Below are 19,698 nucleotides of genomic sequence, written 5' to 3' on the forward strand. Positions count from 1 at the left end.
ATTAAGAGGCACTTCCCAAACAATTTAACAGGAATGAGTAAAACTTTATAAGAACAGCAACATACCAAAGCATTGTTTTCCTCATTAACATCAAGATATTCGATCAGCCCCTCACGTACAAAATCATCAAAGGTGCGGACTCCATCCTTTGAAGGAATAGAAGTTCAAATAGTTTCAAAGCAACCATTTTCCTCAAACAAAAAGAAACAAGAACACTTACCAGCAACTCCTTCATATGGTGTTCTTTGATTCTCGATATACCCTTGTCAGCAATAACAAGTGGCCGGCAAACGCGACCACCATCTGAAGCAATGTAAACACATCGCTGCCAGAATATTTTATTAGTCTTAGCTGCTCACTGAAAATCATAAACAACAAAATAGATATTGCAAGAATATAATAACACAAAAGATTACAAAGACAACTTAAATTCATATGGTGACAATATTTTTCATTTAAAGCATATCTTCAGCATCATCAAATAAGTGACTTAATGAAGAAAATTAAAATCAAAACTTACAAACAATCTTAAAGAATTTCACGAAATACAAAACTACAGAAATTGAGTTTGTGCGAGAATCGTAGTGTTGTACTCCATTCATGATATTAATACACATGAACATGCATTTGAGCACAGCACAATGTCCTAACAAGGTAATGGCAATTGCAGAAAAATGATGATGGTCATGATGACAAAGACACAAGTAATTGAAGCTGAGACAGAAATCAGAAGTCATTTGTCACACTGCATGCTTTGGATATTTATTTATCCAAATTTACTTTCTGAAAAAGGTGTGAAGAAGTTGAATTTGAAGGTTGAGCTGCATCTTGATCCTAGTAAGATTGCCAGGGCAAACAGCAATAACTATAAAGTCATGCTTTCTTAGCTTCAAGATTGGTTTTGATAATGAGGACCACACTGGATAATATCTTTCCTCAGGACATAAGCCAGATTCTTTTGGCTTGTCCAAGGTTGCATGATACAGGGTTAAGCATGCATGATACACATGAAAATTTCCATAACTTTTTGATTCATAAGAGGTATGAGTTGATGCCATCTAGACATATTCTACTAACAAAATGGAACCATATTGCCCGTTCCATTCCTATGAAGCAAGATGATTCCATTCATGGTGGACTCCTTGGTGCTTCACCCAACTCAATTAAGTTATATTCGTTGCAGCAAGAGGGCATTGATGTAAAACATAAGGCTAGCCATTGGATGAATCACTTAACCCTATTTGTAGGCCCATCCCAAAAGAACAGAGTTAAGGTTTTTAGGGTATTGACCCAAATATGTTTAGTTTAATTATTTGTTGATATAAGAATGAGGGGTTTGTTTGTAATAAATGTGTCTTAGGGGTTCATTTGTTATTTTCTTGTTTTTTTAATTATTTCATCTAAATTAGAGTGCTGAGTTCATGCAAAAAAAAAAAAACATTTGGTGAATTTAAAATTTAGATGTTATGTACATTTTCTCCACATGTACTTTCTTATTCCTCTCATCCCTTCTCTCTCTCCTTCCCTCCATAATTAATGCAACATTACATGGATTCCCCAAAGTGAGCTTCCACAAAAATTCACGTAAAATATATGCTTATTTCTTTGACTTTTTTTGTCCATTAGGGATATAGAGCTTAAGATTTAGGATACAACTGCAAACCTACCCAACCAACTCCCAATGCCTCTAAAACAATTGTAATCACAAGTTACACCCCATTCATATTTTGTGATTGGAAATTTGGAACTATAACACTTGTTGCCTTGTGAATTGAGTGTAAAGGTTGTACTTCAATCGTTTAATTTTAAAACTATCTAATCATAATATATTAAAAAGTATGAAAAATGCTAGCTATTTCCTACATTCTTAGATCAAGAATAAACACGCAGGCTTCACACATATTACTTGACATGCCAACAAAATAATTTCTTCAAAAAAATTAACAACGTAGAATAGTTTTCACACCATCTCAAACACATCTAAAGCACTTACGGAATACATTTTGACAACATTAAAAATACAAAATGGAAAATAGAGCAAAAAAATGAATAACAAGATTGATTGATTTACCTGCTTCTCATTTACGAAGACAGACACAAACTCACCAACTTTACCAGCTCTTCGCAGCCTCCTCAATGCATTAGCAAAATACTGAACAATATAAATTATAGTTCATAAGGAAAAGAAATTTTCATAATATGTATGCCCACATGAACAGACACATGTGTACACATTCATGGAGACCTGCAAACTTGGTGCATGGAAATTACAAAGGACCACTATTTACCTGTGGCCTCCTATGTTTTCCAAGTATGAGCCCGTTAAAAAAGATCAGAAATGAATTTGGCGCATGAATCTCTTCCCCAGAAAGTAGTTCTAAGTCTTCAACACCTAGACAGTAACACTAACGCAACAATCCTTTGATTTATCACATTATGATACACAAACCAAAAGCTAAAACAATAAATATAAATATATTCATATGTGTGTCATCAAAAGCTGAAGTCAATAGAGAAAGTAAACACCAAGGATAACTACCCTACTGAATTAAATTACAATAAAATGTTTCTACAGGATTAGGTGACATTTTGTTAGTTAGGAGGTTGTGCATAGGTCTAAGGTTGATGATTCTTTGGGTCTTGGTTAGTTGTATCAAACAACATGGCTTTAACAGGTAATTGGTTATGCTGGTTTCCTTTTGAAGCGAGGTCCCTCTAGCACAAAGCTTTAAAAAAAAAAAAAATCCTGTCTTGCAAGAGAATGATTGAGATACCAACATGGATATCAGACATTGTGAGTTGGAGTTTGGTTTTGCAGATTTATTTATATTATTCTCTCTCACCAGGATACAAATCAGGTAACGGTTCTCATATTCATTTTTTTGGGAGGATATTTGGGAGGCTGGTATTTCTGTATCTACTCTTTCTCCATGACGCTTTCATATTTCCATGGTTCATAATGGATCTATTTCTTTTTTCGTAATTGACGAAGATACAATCTCTCGGGATTTATATTTTCATAGGAATTTGAATGATTTGGGAAGTTAAGGAGTTTTATTCATTGATTTCTTTGTTACTTGTTTTCCTTCCAAGAAGAGGAATGTTCAGGTGTGGGTCTTGGACACCCCAGGATTTTTTTTCTCATCAGTCTTTCATCGATCATTTGTTTTTCTCTAATGCATTTTTTTTTTCTCTTCATCATAGTACTTGGAATGCTAAAGTTCCCTATAAGATTAAGGCATTCATTTGTTGAGTAGCTCTTAATGGAGTTAGGAGTTAAGACCAATAATCTATTGCAGGGTAGAAGCCTGTTAATGCATAATCTTCAGATGTGCATACTTTATGCTTTACAACACTGAATCTAGCTCCCTTTTCTGTTTTTCCTTTTCACACTGTACATTTGATTGGGGGTGTGAAATAGCCTGTTTGGCTTGATTGGAGAGAACTGAGCTTATTGGACTCAGTAGAAGATTTCCTGTCAGTTTCTTTTACAAGCTTTGGAAGGAGTAAAGATGTGAATGGATTGGGAATACATACAGTTTCAGCTGTTTCGTGAGAGATCTGACCAGAGCAAAATGCATTTTATCTTTACTGAAAAAGAAATGACTTTATCACTGCTTTGGGATAAGATCAGATTTATGGCTCCTCTTTGGGCTACAGAAGCTCGATGTTTTAGTGGAACCTGCTTTGTGTAGGATTGGCAAGCTTTATTTTTATTTTTATTTTTCTATTTGTTATCTATTTAACATTAACCGGACCTCTTATCCTCTATTTTGTGTATTCCTTTCTCAATTTTAATGAATTCTCTTTTTTCCATTAAAAAAATTGCAACTGACATTGATTCAACTAGGCAAAAAATTCTTCAGACTGTTGCATTGGAGAACAACCAGACAATAGGAACTGCAAATAACTTCACCAAAGTAAATTGCAACACATTATTCCAGCATATAAGTTCAATAAAATACAGAGGCAATCTTTCACCACCATGGAAAATAAAAAGTAATAGAAAAGAGCTTACTAGAGAAACTAATGGCCCCTCTTCTTCATCAGTGGTAACATGAGTCATTAGAGCCAAGTTTTTCACCAATCCACAAGCTTCACCTTCTGGAGTATCGCAAGGACAAAGCATGCCCCACTGTAGAAAAATTGGCAAGTGCAAAAACCAAAATACAGCAAAATAAATAAATTATAATTGCATAAAATCAAGAGGACTCCACTTTAAAAAGTATATATACATACCTGGCTGGGTTGCAATGCTCTGGGACCACTTACTTTCCTGGACTTCTCAAATTGTGGTTGAACTTTTGTCATGTTGCCCAATGACCCTATAAAAGATAGCCTTACTAACACCTATGAAAATGGGATTTGGTATTCAGTTTATACATTAATTTAGCAACAAAAACAAAAAACAAAAAACAAAAAACAAAAAACAAAAAACAAAACAAAATGCAAAGAAGATATATGCTAGGAAAAAAGTGATATGAAAATTATGGGTCATAAGTAGAAAAAATATGAAATTAAAACAGGGGGAAAAAAAAGACCTGTGTCATGCCTTTCCTGCTCATTCTGAACCGTTTGATATCAAAATTTCCAGTGGAAAGCGTTCTTTCCAACCCAAATGTAACATTATCTGATGCTTTCATTAGACACTGGAAAATGAAAAGAGAAAAAAAAAAGTGTTGATGAAATAAATTGCAACAACAATAATTCACATAGTATGGAGCATCAATAAATGAAAATGAAACACCTAATGCACAAGGCTCCCTGCCATCGGGTCTGGGAAGGGCATGATGTACAGATTCATGCCTCCAATATTGGAGAGACTTTCCCGAGATATGAACCTCTGACCTTCAGGTTTGGATGCAACACCATTACCACTGAGTCAGGGGGCATCAATTTTTACATAACATTAACGCAGGGCCACATGCAATGTTTATGCCATTAGTGAGAGAGAGGATTGGTAGCTGGGTTGACACTTCGAAAGACGAATCTTCCTCTCTCTCTCTCCAAGATCATGCTCTCTCCTCTCTTTTCTTTCACCCTCCATTCTCTCTTATCTTTATTTTCTCTATTTTCACTGTCCCATTCACTGTTCTACAAGCCATGAACAATTTTATTATTCAAAGAATAGAAATTTTTTAATAATTTCAAGAAAATATTCAAGAATTTTCAATGAGCATCCAACCATATAACAAAGCATCATAACACAATGCTGCCAATTTAAATTTCTAACTTATTGGAAATTATCATATTAATTAAGAACTAGCAACATTGAATACCAAGCCTTGGACATCCCAGCAAGCTTTTATAGTAGATCCTCTATGCACAAATAAGTTGTAGATGAATACCATATGATATTTCATCAATTGGGAAATTATATTTACAGAGATTGATACTCTTTAAGAATATGAAAAAAAAAAAAAGCTTAGCTGATATTGATTTGCTGGATAAAAAATAAGATGATGGAATTTTAATATATATAGAGGAGGCAAAGCAGGTCTCAATGAAAAATAAGCTGGTAAGGGTGATTTTTAGGGAGATGCGAAGTTGCAGGTGAAATACCAAATTTAAATGGGTTAGACAGGGTGATTGTAATACTAAGTTTTCCATAGACTGGCTGATGGTAAGATGAGGAAAATTTTAGTGAGGGATTTGAAGTTCAGAGATGGAATGGTCTCTTATGATCCTCGATTAATTGCAAATGAAATCACTGAATTTGTTTTCCAATTTATTTACAGAGGAGGTTAAGAGTAGACCAATGATTGAGGCATTGGAATAGAGCCATATTTCTGGTGGCCAAATGGAATTGTTGTGAAGGCTTTTTGAGGAGATGGAGATCAGGAATGTAGTGTTTTGAATGGATAGGGGTAAAGCACCGAATCCAGACGGTTTTACTACAGCCTTCCAGGATTGAAGGGATGTGGTTAAGGCTGATTTGTTGAAGGTTTTAATGGATTCTATTTTGATGGAGTTATAGGCCAAAGAATTAATTCTACTTTCATTACTTAAGTACTTAAAAAGGATCAGGCTTCAAAAGTCGCTGATTTTGTTTTTGACCTGTCAGTCTAGTTACAAGTGAATACAGAATCATTGCAAAAGTGCCAGCACATGGGTTAAGTAATAGGAGATACTATTCCTAAAGCCCAAAGTGCTTTTGTTGGGGGAAAGACTAGAGCCTATTTTTTGGTGGCTAATGAAGTAGTGGAGGATATCCATAGGTGGAATTAAGAAGGGGGTTATATTTATGTTTGATTTTGGAAGGGCCAATATCAGGGTTGACCAGAATTTCTCCAATAAAATCTTTGCTATTAGGATTTCAGGGAGAGGTGGCAGGGTTGGATGAGGGGTGTTCGTCAAATGATTTCTGCTGAGTCATTACCAAGGTCTTAAATTTCGGTTTCAACTCAAATTTCGAAGCATCTAAAAGTACGGAAATTTTGACAGAAATTTCAATTTCGATGTCAATTTCAATTAGCATGGAATTATATGTGAAACTTTAAAAACAGTTAACAGACATAATAATGTAAGTTTTAGGACTAATATGTTACAATTTAAATACATCTATGCTGTGTATAAGGTGGAAAAGTTGTAATATAGTATGTGTATCAAACATATTTGTAAGATAATGTAATTAAACATATTCAATTTATACAAATGAAATTCAGAAATCATTTAAATATTATGTATTATACAAATAATGATAATTTAGACATGAATGGTTAATAAAATGTTGTTGTAAGTTTATTTTGTCATATAATTTCAAAAGCACTTGTAAAAATTTTGTTTCGATAAAAATAAATAAAATAAATTAATAGAGAAATTTCACTTCACTCCTAAAACTCTCATTTGAATTTTGAGGAAATTTTTTCATTGTATAGTTAAAACTTCAACAAGTTTCGCTAAAACTTCGAGATTTTGATAAATTTAATATGATTCAATAACGGAAATTGACTATCATTTCGATTTCGAGGGTGACAAAAACTGGAAATTTCAACAGAAATTTCAACAATTCCTTGGAAATTTAAGACCATGGTCATTACCAATGGAAAGCCTAAGGAGTGGATTAGAGCTTTGAGAGGGGACCCTTTATAAACCTTTTTGTTTGTTCTAGTTATTGATACTTTGAGTAGGTTGTTCCTACGGCTGTGGACGGGTGGGGATATGATGCAGCTGCTCGTACTTGGCTAATGTGAAGGGGATTGAGGTGGGTAGTGAGGGTATTGTTGTGTCTTTTCTTCAGTTTGCAAATAGCCATTTTTTTATTAGATAATCTAAGAGTCTCTTTTGAATGTTGTTTTTAATAGTTAACACCAACAATCTGTTGTAGTAGGAGGCTTTTGAAGGCATTATTTCCAGATGTTTGTTTCTTGTGATTTGATAGCTTAGAATCCACTGACCATTGCATTGCCCTTTCTCTTGGGGGATATGGAATAAGTTATTTGCTGTTCTTGTACAGAATTGGGTTTGCCCAGACTTGATGGAGAAATTATTACATATATTTTTCACAGGTTTTGGGAAGAGTGGCGCTGGTTTAGTCTTGTGGACTTGTGGCCTCTTAGCAGATTCATGGGAAATTTGGATGGAATGAAATGCTCTTGTTTTTTTTTTTTTTTCTGAAAAGAGGAATTCTGGCACTTTGCTTTGGTTTAGGATTCAGTACTTGGCTTCTCTCTGTTTTTTGTAGTTGTCGGTTTTAAAAGGGTACCATTCTCACATCTTAAAAGAAATTAGATGGCGGTTTTATTTTGATTGTTGCCTACTTTGAACATTCCTTCCTCCTCAATGAATGTATCTTCTTTCTTTCTACCCAAAAATAAAGAAAATGATACTATATGATGTTGCATTCTACACGTCTCATGCTTGTCATCTATGTATTTCATTTACAAAATTTTCATTCTAAATCATGCCTTGTTACTATTTTTTTATAGAAGAAGAAGAAATTTTATTGAAGAGAAAATAATAGGATCTTAAGAACTCCTCCTAAATCATACATTATTATTCTATTAACATTCATACAATTTCACTTAAAAAAAAGTTGATAAGCTGGTTTCCTAAAAAAGTGTTATGTCAGGTCAACTAATATTGATCAGTTTTCAAATGGTAATACAAATTGCCTTATTTTTGAAGCCTAAATTTTAAACATAAATCGGAAAAAGAACCATGTTCCATACACTCCATCTCCTGCCGACGTAACATATAGACATGCAATAAGTATGTAACACACAGTTATAGAGAATTAGAGATCAAACAGAACATAGAGAACCTTACATGGATCACAAAGAGACAGAGAAGACAAACAGATTAAGGAACAAAACAGATTTAACTGTATGCATCAATATATGTGTATAAATAAACAACACAGTACATATGATTGTATGTGTTCATGTATAATATATATATATATATATATATATATATATATATATATATATATACAGAAGAAGGCAACTTTAGAATCAATATGATATAAACTAATACCCACCAATATTAATTTCTACCAAATCAATTTTGTTTTAAGGATTACATCAGTCCCTGATATTATATACCATCATGTCTGCAATAAGAATATAATTTGCACCATTATCAAACAGGGCCCATTAATTTTTATTTTTATATTTTAGAGAAAGAAACTTCATTGAAAAGTGTAGAGAATGAGAATGAATCAATTGTATATTCAATTGTGTATTACTTACATACTCGGGTCCCTATTTAACATGTACACAGAGAATAAAATATGTAAAAACAAAAGAGGACACAACTTGCAATTGAGATGTGTAGTTTAACGTTGGTGGGGGGTCTCAATTTATAGCCTCTGGCTTGTGGCAAGATCTCGTGGTAGGTGGCGGTTGGCTCACCCACCAGGTGGCCATCGTTCACACTGCTGGTCGCCATTCACCAACCATGGTAGTCGTTCACACTGTAGGGATTTCTACACTCCCCCTCAAGTTGGACCATAGATGTTGATCATATCCAACTTGCCAATGAAAACCTCAAAGAGTTGCCGAGGTAGTCCCTTGGTGAATGTGTCTGCAATCTGCTCCCTAGTAGGGACATATGTCATGCAAATAGTTCCTTCTTCCACCTTTTCTTTAATGAAGTGTCTGTCAACTTCCACATGTTTGATTCTGTCATGCTGGGCAGAGTTGAGAGAGATACCGATAGCTGCCTTATTATCACAGTACAGCTTGAAAGGTAACTCTAACTCAACATGTAGTTCTTCCAATAGCCTCCGCAGCCATAATCCTTCACATATTCCCTGAGCAACAGCTTTGAATTCTGCCTCTGCACGGCTTTTTGCTACAACATTTTGTTTCTTGCTTCTCCAAGTGACCAAATTTCCCCATACAAAGGTGCAGTATCTAGTCGTGGATCTTCTATCCTCTGTAGAACCAGCCCAATCAGCATCAGTGAATATTGCCACTTCCTTTTGATCACTTCACTTGAACAATAAGCCTTTCCCTGGAGATCCCTTTAGATATCTTAGGATCCTAGTTGCTTCCTGGTGTGCTTCTTTTGGAGATTGCATATGCTAACTTGCTACACTTACTGCGAAAGCTATGTCTAGTCTGGTATGTGACAAGTAGATTAGCTTTCCAACTAATCTTTGATATTTCTCCCTATCTACTGGCTTCTCAACCTCTTTGGTTCTTTTTCCAGCTTCAATAGGTGCGTCACTTGGTTTGCAACCTAGCATGCCTGTTTCGGTCAAGAGATCAAGGGTGTATTTTCGTTGTGAAACACTAATTCCCTTCTTTGATCTAGCTACCTCCATCCCTAGAAAGTATCGCACCTGGCCCAAATCCTTCACTTCGAATTTTGTGACTAGAACTTTCTTCAATCTTCCCATTTCCTCAATGTCATCTCCGGTGAGGATAATGTCGTCTACATACACAATCCGAATAGTCTTCTTCCCATTTTTTTGTTTGGCAGTATCCCTCTCCTTTTATCACCTTTGTAGATCAAACCATGCCATGAGAGATTGTTTGAGTCCATATAAGGACTTTCTTAGTTTACAGACTTTGTTTTCCTCACCCCTTTTACTGAATCCAAGGGGTAATGTCATGTACACTTCTTCAACCAGCTCACCATTTAGGAATCCATTTTTTATGTCGAGTTGTTGAAGTGGCCAGTCTAGATTGGCTGCCAAGGATAGGAGCACTCGGATAGTGTTCAACTTTGCCACGGGTGCAAAGGTTTCTGTGTAATTGATGCCATAGAACTAAGTAAATCCTTTTGCAACCGACCGGGCTTTGTGTCTTTCAACTGTCCCATCTGTTCGGTATTTTATAGTGAATACCCATTTGCAGCCTATTGATCTCTTTCCTCGTCACAAATTCATAACCACCCATGTTCCATTCTTTTCCAATGCTCTTATCTCCTCCATTACAGCCTCTCACCATTCCGGAATTTCAAGTGCCTCCTTAATGTTCTTTGGAATTTTGACCCTATCAAGGTTAGAGGTAAAGGCACGGTATCCCGTGGACAAGGTATTATAGGACACAAATTTTTCAATTGGATGAAGGGTACATGAACGAGGATGTTTTCTGAAAGCAATAGGCGGATCAATATCATCAAATTTAATAGGAGTAGGTTCTATTACCTGTTCTGAGTTGTTGGGAGGCTCTTGGTTGGGCTCTTGGTTGCTCAAAGCTGTCACTTGTTCTGACTCTCTTGGTACTTTAGGTATGAGTTTTTCATTACCACTTGGCTTCAGCCTTCGTGAGTAGACTAGTGTCTCCTTGTTATTCTGTTGTTCTGTCTCTCCCCCTAAGTTTAAGTTTCCTTCTGTGACTGACAAGGAAGTGGAGGAAGATGGTAGATTGGTGAGAGGAAAGTCTAGGAAAAACATGTCACCATTGGAATTATTCCGAGTCTGAGATTCGCTCACATTCTCCCCCCTGAATAGAAGACTTGGGATGGAATGGAGTGGTCTCGAAAAAGGTGACATCAAGAAAGAGACAACGAGAAATAGGGTCATAGCACTTATAACCTTTTTGGGATGGAGAATAACCAAGGAAGACACTTGGTGGCCCGAGGATCCAACTTGGTGCAGGTGAGGATGGACATGCACAAGGTAGTGCAGGAAAATAAACGAAGAGGGAGATTGGAGTCCAGCCGAGAGGTAAGGAAAAATTCGAGAAGAGTGTTAAGGGGTGTAGCATAGGACAGAACACGACTGGGCATTCTATTGATAAGGTAAGTGGCTTTTAGAACAGCATCACCCCAAAACATTGTAGGCATGTGGGTAGTGAGCATTAAGGCTTGTGCTACCTCAAGAATGTGTCTATTTTTGCATTCGGCAACCCCATTTTGTCGAGGGGTGTCAACACATGAGCTTTGATCAGTTATCCCTTTTTCTTGAAGGAAGAGACCCAAGGTGTGGTTGAAATATTCCATGCCATTGTCAGTACGCAAGATTTGAATCTTGGTGTGAAATTGTGTTTGGACCACGGCATAAAAGATAATAAACATAGAACGTACTTCAGACTTATCTTTTAACAAGTAGACCCAATACGAGTGTGATCGTCAATGAATGTCACAAACCATTTTGTGTGAGTGCGATTAGAAATCCGGGAAGGTTCCCATACATCACTATGAATGATTGTGAAAGGTTTTGTGGGTTTGTATTTGGATTTTGGGAATGAAGTTCTTTAGCATTTTGCGAGTTCACACACTTCATATTGAACATCATGAGACATTTTATTTGAACATAGCGAAGGAAATAAATGACACATGTACTGAAAATTGGATGACCCAACCAAGAAAGCCATAACATTAGGTCACTATTCTTAGGGATAGAGACAGAATTACTTTGATCACTCATTTTGGCTTCCTCGAAGTAGTACATTCCCTCATACTCCTTAGCACTGCCAATTGTCGTCCCCGATGACAGGTCCTGAAAAACACAATGGGATGAAATAAATTTAGCAGAGTAATTGGAGTGTTTAGTGAGTTGGCTGACAAACAAAAGATCACAACATAATTTCGGAACATAAAGAACAAACTCTAAAGTAATCGAGTCAGAAATCCGAATACTCCCTTTGCTGGAAACAGGAGCAAGAGATCCGTCGGCAATTTTGACTCTTAGGTTACCAGCACATGGGGTATATGACAAGAAAAGGTGATAAGAGTCTATCATATGATCAGAGGCTCCAGAATCTATAATCCAGGATGTATGGTTACGAAAGGTGTATAGGGCTTGTGAGAAATTACCTCTGTGCGCCAAATTACCAGATGGAGTATTTTTTGGTGACTAACCCGAGGCTTGGAGAGTAGATAGCATCTCCATGATTTTCTGTAGTTGGCCATGGCTGGAGGTGCTGCTGCTGCCACTGTCAAAATGGTTGCTCGCCACTTGTTGCCTCTCGGGTTGAGTCTCAGAACAAGTTTGATAGCCTCTAGTTTTGGTGCTCTGCCATGGTTTGGCTTGCCATGAATCTCCCAACAATTATCCTCAGAATGGCCAAGCTTTCAGCAATGTTCACACCAGAGGCAGCCCTTTGGTTGCTTGGTATTTGGCCCATTGTAGGTCCGACATGATACAAAAGCTGAGCCCTTTGGTACCGTGGTTGAAGCTTTCCTTCAACATGACTTTGCGCCTTGCCTCTTCACGCCTCACTTCAGCAAACACTTCTCAAGTGGATGGTAGAGGTCTGCGGCAGAGAATCCTTCCTCGTACATCATCTAAATCTTCATTAAGGCCTGTAAGGAACTCAAAAACTCTCTCCTTTTCACAATCTCTTCTTGAACAGCGCACTGTCCTCAGCACAACGCCATTCTTCTTCACTGCTTAAATCCAATTCTTGCCATAGTGCCAGCATCTCCATGTAATAGTATGTTACCTCCCTCTCACCTTGTTTCATCTGCCATAGGCGTGTCTTAAGTTCAAAGACTTGGGAAGCATTCTCCTCGTCGGAGTAGGTTTCTCGGACTGCATCCCACACCTCTTTTGTTGTGGGCAGGAACATATATGTTTTCCCAATAGTTGGCTTCATGGAGTTGATAAGCCATGAGGTAATCAAGGAATTCTCCGATCTCCATTGCTAGAGTGCCACAGCATTCGTTGAATCAGGTTTCTTTGAGTCGCCGGTAAGATACCCGAGCTTTCCTCTGTCGTCGACTGCGAGTTTCACAAACTGGGCCCATTCTCGAAAATTCTTCCCATTGAGTTTTTCTACCTATAGTTGGACAGAAGAGCCATCTAGTACATTCGAATTGATGATGGCATTGGTTTGACTCATTTAAGTCTCTGGGGTTGTCGACTCTCGACTGTTGATGGAGTTGTCCCCCATAGTTAGCTTGGTTTAGGAAAAAAACTAGCTCTAATACCATGCATAGAATGAGAATGAATCAATTGTACATTCAATTGTGTATTCTTTACATACTCGGGTCCCTATTTAACATATACACAGAGAATAAAACATGGAAAACCAGAAGAGAACACAACTTGCAGTTGAGATGTGTAGTTTAGCTTCGGTGGGGGCTCTCAATTTATAGCCTATGGCATGTGGCAAGATCTCATGGTAGGTGGCAGTGGCTCACCCACCATGGTAGGTGGCCATCATTCATCAACCGTGGCTATCATTCACACTGCTGGTCGTCATTCACCAACCATGGCTATCGTTCACACTGTAGGGATTTGTACAAAAAGAACAGGTGAAAAAATATAGAAAAGGAGAACAGTAAGTCCTCAATCAGAACTAAAAGGAAAAAACAACATCTTAGTAAGGCATTCCAATCTCTGACAACATCTTGAAGATAGCATCCCTTAAAACAGCCAGCACTATAAGCCCAAAGAGAAGCCAAGTATAGGATCTTGTCCCAAATTAATACCATTGATAATGCCTTCCCAGTGAAAACTCTAGGATTTTCTTTCCAATCAAATTCCCCACAAAACAACTCCAAGAGCACATCTCCATGGCCTTTTAGCATCCTTACTTTTCCCAAAACCAGCAAAAGAAAGGGTCAAAAGATCTTCTACTGAACTTGGACTAAACCATAATTCTCCAAACACCCCAAGAAGTTCCAACCAAAAGAACAATGAATAAACAAGTGAGACACATCCTCAAAACTATTATAACACATTAAACACATGCCTAGTGACAGAGTGTTAGAAGGTCTCCTACATGGCAGCAGATTGTTCGTGACTTGATGTTAACACCATTAAGGACCACCAGCCAAACAAAAGCCTTAATCATATAAGGAACTTTAGCCTCCCAAACATCCCGATAGAAACGAAAATTTGCATTAACTTCTGTAAGCTGAGAAAAAAAAGATTTACAAGAACACTCCCTCAAAGAATCCAAAGACCAAACTCTAACATCACTCCTACTAAAGATATAGCAAGTCTCAAGTAAAATGAGTAAAGAAGACGAAAACTCCACCCCACTATCATTCAAATCCCTTCTAAAGTAAAAATCCCAAGAAAAAGAATCCCTCTCAAAAATAAGGAAAGAGGAAATCACATAATGATGGCAGGAAGAGAGGCGATATGCTCAAGCAAAGGACAAGGATAAAAGTGTCCCTCCCCCCACCCCCTCCCCCACCCCCACCCCAATTTGGATCTGGGACCACTGTTCAATTCCATTTAATCAGACCCAAAGTCGAATTGGGCTTGAGAGAGTTTGGCCCATCAGATCCAAGTCCATAGGCTCAGTGCCATGTCGGCAATCCCTATCATTTGTCCCGACCACTCAGGAGATGCCAAGTGGCATGGTGACGTCAAATTTAAAATAAAATATAAAAAAAACGTGAATAGAAGGTGCCACATGTCGCCACTCTGGGTGGACACATGGCCTACTGCATTGAACCGATTGACCTAGTTTAGACTGGCTGAATCAATCTGTTTTCCTGAACCATTTTTTTATTTAATTAAATTCCTAATTGGTTTTTAATTTTTCAAAATTGGAGAAAAATAATAAAAAATCAGGAGTGTGGGACTCAAATATCTTCCCATTACCTCTCCCTGACTGAAATCTAGCAAGCCAAAGAAAAGAAGGATAAACTGAAAAATGAACTTCCAAGGACTCAAAGGAGGTTCTAACACCCTAATTAAGCTCCCATCAATTATTTTTTGTAAGCCAAATATACTTTTTATTACCATGTGCTAAAGAGGATTCACCTCCAAGTGAAACTGTCACAACCGCTTAGCCAAAAGGGAGGTGTTTTCAAACACCAAATTACAAGGACCCAACCCTCCTTTAGACCTACAAACCACCTCCCACCTAACCAAATGATCTCACCTCTCCTCTGCACCTGACAAAGAAAATCCCTTGTAATCCTCCCTAGCTTATGAGCTATCCCTCCTATGCAATCTTAAAAAGAGAAAAAATACAATGGGAGAGTAAAAAGGCTGCTCTTAATTAGAGTAATTCTACAAGCCAAATAAAACAAAGCTCCTTTCCACCCATCCAAACAGCTTCTATAACTTAGACACCACCAAACACTGAAAGGCTGATGAGCAAGGCTTGCCTCTCAAAGTAACTGCTAAATAGACCAAAGGCCACTCCAAAATCCCACACCCAGCTAGGAAAAACAACTCCAAAACCCTCTCAGGACTAACATTAACCAAACCAATACGACTCTTCCCTACATTCATTCTAAGACAAGAGACACACACAATGTTAAAGAAAGAGTCCACATGATCACCTCAAAATAATAATAATATCATCTGCAAATTGCAAATGAGACAGAACAACATCCTCATTTATCCAGCTTAATACCCCTCGTGAACCTCCTATCAACAGCCCTATATATCATTTTACAGTTTTTACTCAACACATCCACCACAAGAACAAAAAGAGGGATAAAGATCCCCTAATTAACTCCCCTGAAAGGAAAAAACCAATCTTTGAGCTGCCTATTAATAACTAAAGAAAAACAAGCATTCGAAAGACAGCCCCTAATCCAACTCCTCTACCCAACACCAAATCCATTTCCCCTATGGATGCTATCCCAAAAAATCTCAACTAACTCAATTGTAAGCCTTCTCAGTGTAACTTGAACACAATACTACTCTTCTTCATGTAGCAAACAAAATTCACAACCTCGTTAGCAACCAACATAACATTGACCCACAAAAGCACTCAGAGCAAGAGAAATAGCATCATTAAAGACAGAACTCAGCCTACTAGCCAGCACCTTAGCTATAATCTCATACACACTAGAAACTAAACTAATTAAGCCAAAACCTTAACATATCTATTCTTCTTAGGCACTAAAAAGATAAAGGTGTAATCAATGATCTTCCCCAATTGACCATTAGTATCAAACTCATAAAAAACCTCAACTAAATCACCCTCATCACATCCCAACGCTCCTGAAAAAAGAAAAAAAAAATCACTATACTAAACCTATCAGGCTCAGGAGCCTTGTCCCTCTCAAGACTAAAGACTACAGCCCTAACCTCCTCTTCTTCCAAAGGCCACATCCAAAATAGGACTCCACTCCAACCCTTCAATCAAAGGTCTTTCAAAATCTTGCTCACTGAAAAAATTTAAAAATAAAAAATAAAAAAAAATAAGTGACCTCTTCAGCCATCAACCTGTCATCAGCCACTATTTTCCCCAATCTAAACTCCATCTCTCTAATATAATTACGCCCGACTTGACCATAATACCTTACAAAAGAATTTAGAATTGCAAACCCCACCCTAACCCATTAAAATTTAGTTTTCTGCCTCCAACTCCTAACCTCCTTAGGAAGAACACTCTGCCTCATTGTTCTCACTCTCTCCTCCTCAGTAAGACCCTCATCAATCTCTTTCCAATCTAACACGTTCAGCTCATCAAATGCTCCATTTTAAAACTCTTAAATCTTAACATCTCCAAACACCTCTGAACTCCACTTTTTCTAACTCCTCTTTTAATCCTTTAAGCTTCCTCAAAAATCAAAATATTCCATACCAACATCACTACTCCAAAACTTCTTGATCAAATTACAAATACCATGATGATTCATTCACTTACTGTCAAATCAAAATGGAGCAGAGCCCAGCTAGTTTTTCTAAACTCCAACCAAACATGAAAATGATCAGAAATGGCCTAGTAAGAATATCAAGAAATTCATCCTCCCACTCTATAGTAAAAAGAAAACGACCTAATCTACTAGCTACCAGCTATCTCTCAAATCACATTCTAATAAAGGTATCAAAAAATTGCATTCTAGACAAAAACCTCCCACCACTTTTTTTCTAAAATAGGAGTCTACCACCCCCCCCCCCCCCCACAGACCCCACCACCCAGAGTCTTACACAACGCATACACAGCCCCAATTCCTTTCCTCTCAAAACGGGGAAAAAACGGGGCCAATGTAAACGTGTACTATACAATATACAATTGTTATTCTTCAATGACGCAGATCTCTGCTTAAATTTTTCTCAGTTTTACACAAATTTCCCAAACAGAATAAAAAGAGCATTAAAGGCAAAAACCATCACAACACCTCTGCCTAGTGCCTTCATCTCAGCTTTATTCAAATTTCCCTAGCAGAATAAACAAAGCTCAAGAGGTCATAAGGCATCACAACACCTCTGCCCTCACACCACATGATTCCAAACTAACAGCGACACCCACTTACAGTGGAAAAGTCAAAAGGGCTAGAACGGCTCGGCTTTGCTAGGATGGCATCTGCTGTTTTCCTCACCTCACTAATCATCGTCTTGAACAAATCCTACAAATAAGGTCATGAAAAAAACAAAAATCAATATCAAATATGCAAATAGAATTGAGTACAAGCAAATGAAGGTAGTTCGAGACTAAATTTCTAGAATAGATTATAGAGCAAACAAAAGCCATCTATAAACTGAAAAAAAAGTTAATCCATCTATAAACTAAAAAAAAATTAACTTACGATTTTTTAATATTAAGTTTCAAATAAAAACAAAGACAAAAAAAAAAAGGTTGCTAGAAGAGTTTTGTAAAAACATAAAAATAAAAACACACTAGCAACCCACCTATGAGGGGCACCTGCACCTATATAAAAAAGGAATAATGAAAAATTCAAAAGAGGAAAATTAACACATTTATCTAGTCCAGTGGATTCAGGTTACCTCAAAAAGAAGAGAAATTAACTGACCAGATAGCTCCAAGCGTTTGTTGCCCACATAATCCTGTCATGAAAGAAAATCATCCTTACAAGCAAATCCATCCATAGATGGCCAAGGAACATAGAGACAGAGACGAGCACACAAACACAAATTAAAATATGTGCTATGTTTTACAACAAAAATCTGTTGCAAGTTAGGAAGCCAAAGAGGCTCTTTCTCGCAATTTTTGTGTGAGATGTTTTCAAAATGATGATCTCATCCCCATCTTTTTCTGCATTCCTTTGTAGCCTGACACATGTGGAGCAGGCTATTAGGTCTTTTTTGTTGAAAACAGGATTATTCCAGATTCATTGGAGGCTCTTTTGCTTACTACTTTTAGGTTTTAAGAGGTACAAGAGCTTAGACTCTGTGAAATGGTTTGGTTTTTCCTGTTTGGTACCTATGCATAGAAAGGAATGCTTAGGGGCTGTTTGGTATCATTGTCAAAAATTACAAAAACAACAACCCAAAACCACAAATAGAAACTAAAAACCAAAACTAGCAACCTATTTGGTTAACATTTATAAAACTAATACAAATTAAAAACTTAATTAAAAAATGCTCATTTTTCATCTTTAAATCAAATAACATTAAAAAAATATGATTAAAAAAGTAAAATTACAAATAATACACATTGAAAAATACTATAATAAAAATAAAAATCATTATAATCATTTTACTTAATTGTTGTACTTTCAAATTTTACTTTACAATACAAATTTTCTTGGACATGACAATTCAAAAATAGTAAAAATATTTTTCCTTTGGCTTTATTATTATTTTTTGAAATTTATGCATATTTTTGTTTTAATTATATTTAATCCATATGATCATTTTATTTTTATTTTAAACTGTATTAAATGAATGATTAAATCCAAAAAAAAACTATTATTTGATATTAAAATTTCCGACATTAAGTTGCCAAAACAACTGAACCATAAAATCTGGTTTTCAGTTTATTTTGCAAAAATCTGAAAACTAGCAAAAGAAACAGAAAACTAACAAAACATAAACAACAGCGTTCTTATAATCTGTTTCTTCACTGTGCAAAAACAGAAACAGAAAATAGAAAACAACAACAATACCAAACAGACACTTAGATTTCCAAGGGTCAATTTTTGCATCAAAATTACTTAGGGAGAGGATAGCATTCTTACTTTATGGCAGACTGTGTGTCTTAGAAGTTTTCAAGGGGTCTATTACCCAAATTTTAAGCCAAACTTGAAAACGTACTTCTTCTCTTGGTTTGTCTTTCTCAAGGAGGATGTCTTATCCTCCTCCTTTGCAGCACTTTTCTCTCTCTAGTATTTCCAGTTACTATCAAAATAATTATTTAGCATTAAATAAAGCATTATTAACTATATTAACAGTCTCAAGAGTCTTAAGAAAAAACATTTTCACTGCCATGTTCTATCATTTGTCAAATCAAACCTAATATCAAATAAAAAATTAAAATTTCTATTAAAATATTATCAGAAAAGAAAATGATATCAATAGAGAAAGAATGTATATTGCAGGATAACAAGGAATCCTCCAAATAAGATCAGAAAAAAAAAAAAAACAGAAAACAAAGACGTTTGATACAAAACATATTACCAATCACACTGAGCATC

The 19,698-nt window shown here is 36.5% G+C and overlaps 1 protein-coding gene across 3 annotated transcripts in view; it reads right to left on the bottom strand.

Annotated features, from left to right (window-relative positions):
* LOC131159997 (DNA-directed RNA polymerase III subunit 2) overlaps nt 1-19,698 on the bottom strand; it is a 130,364-nt gene that overhangs the window by 46,776 nt on the left and 63,890 nt on the right. For all 3 annotated transcript variants that reach the window (XR_009137907.1, XM_058115266.1, XM_058115267.1), the window contains 9 exons: nt 18,050-18,109; nt 17,578-17,670; nt 4,542-4,649; nt 4,240-4,350; nt 4,019-4,135; nt 2,289-2,405; nt 2,072-2,152; nt 221-325; nt 66-146 (listed from right to left, as the gene is read on the bottom strand). Coding sequence is in view for 2 of the 3 variants with exons in the window: in XM_058115266.1 (XP_057971249.1) it covers nt 66-146; nt 221-325; nt 2,072-2,152; nt 2,289-2,405; nt 4,019-4,135; nt 4,240-4,350; nt 4,542-4,649; nt 17,578-17,670; nt 18,050-18,109 (873 nt within the window). In the remaining variant the exon portion in view is untranslated. The remainder of the gene's footprint in view (nt 1-65; nt 147-220; nt 326-2,071; nt 2,153-2,288; nt 2,406-4,018; nt 4,136-4,239; nt 4,351-4,541; nt 4,650-17,577; nt 17,671-18,049; nt 18,110-19,698) is intronic.

The sequence above is a fragment of the Malania oleifera genome, chromosome 7 (genome assembly GCF_029873635.1).
Source record: "Malania oleifera isolate guangnan ecotype guangnan chromosome 7, ASM2987363v1, whole genome shotgun sequence".
Taxonomy (NCBI): domain Eukaryota; kingdom Viridiplantae; phylum Streptophyta; class Magnoliopsida; order Santalales; family Ximeniaceae; genus Malania; species Malania oleifera.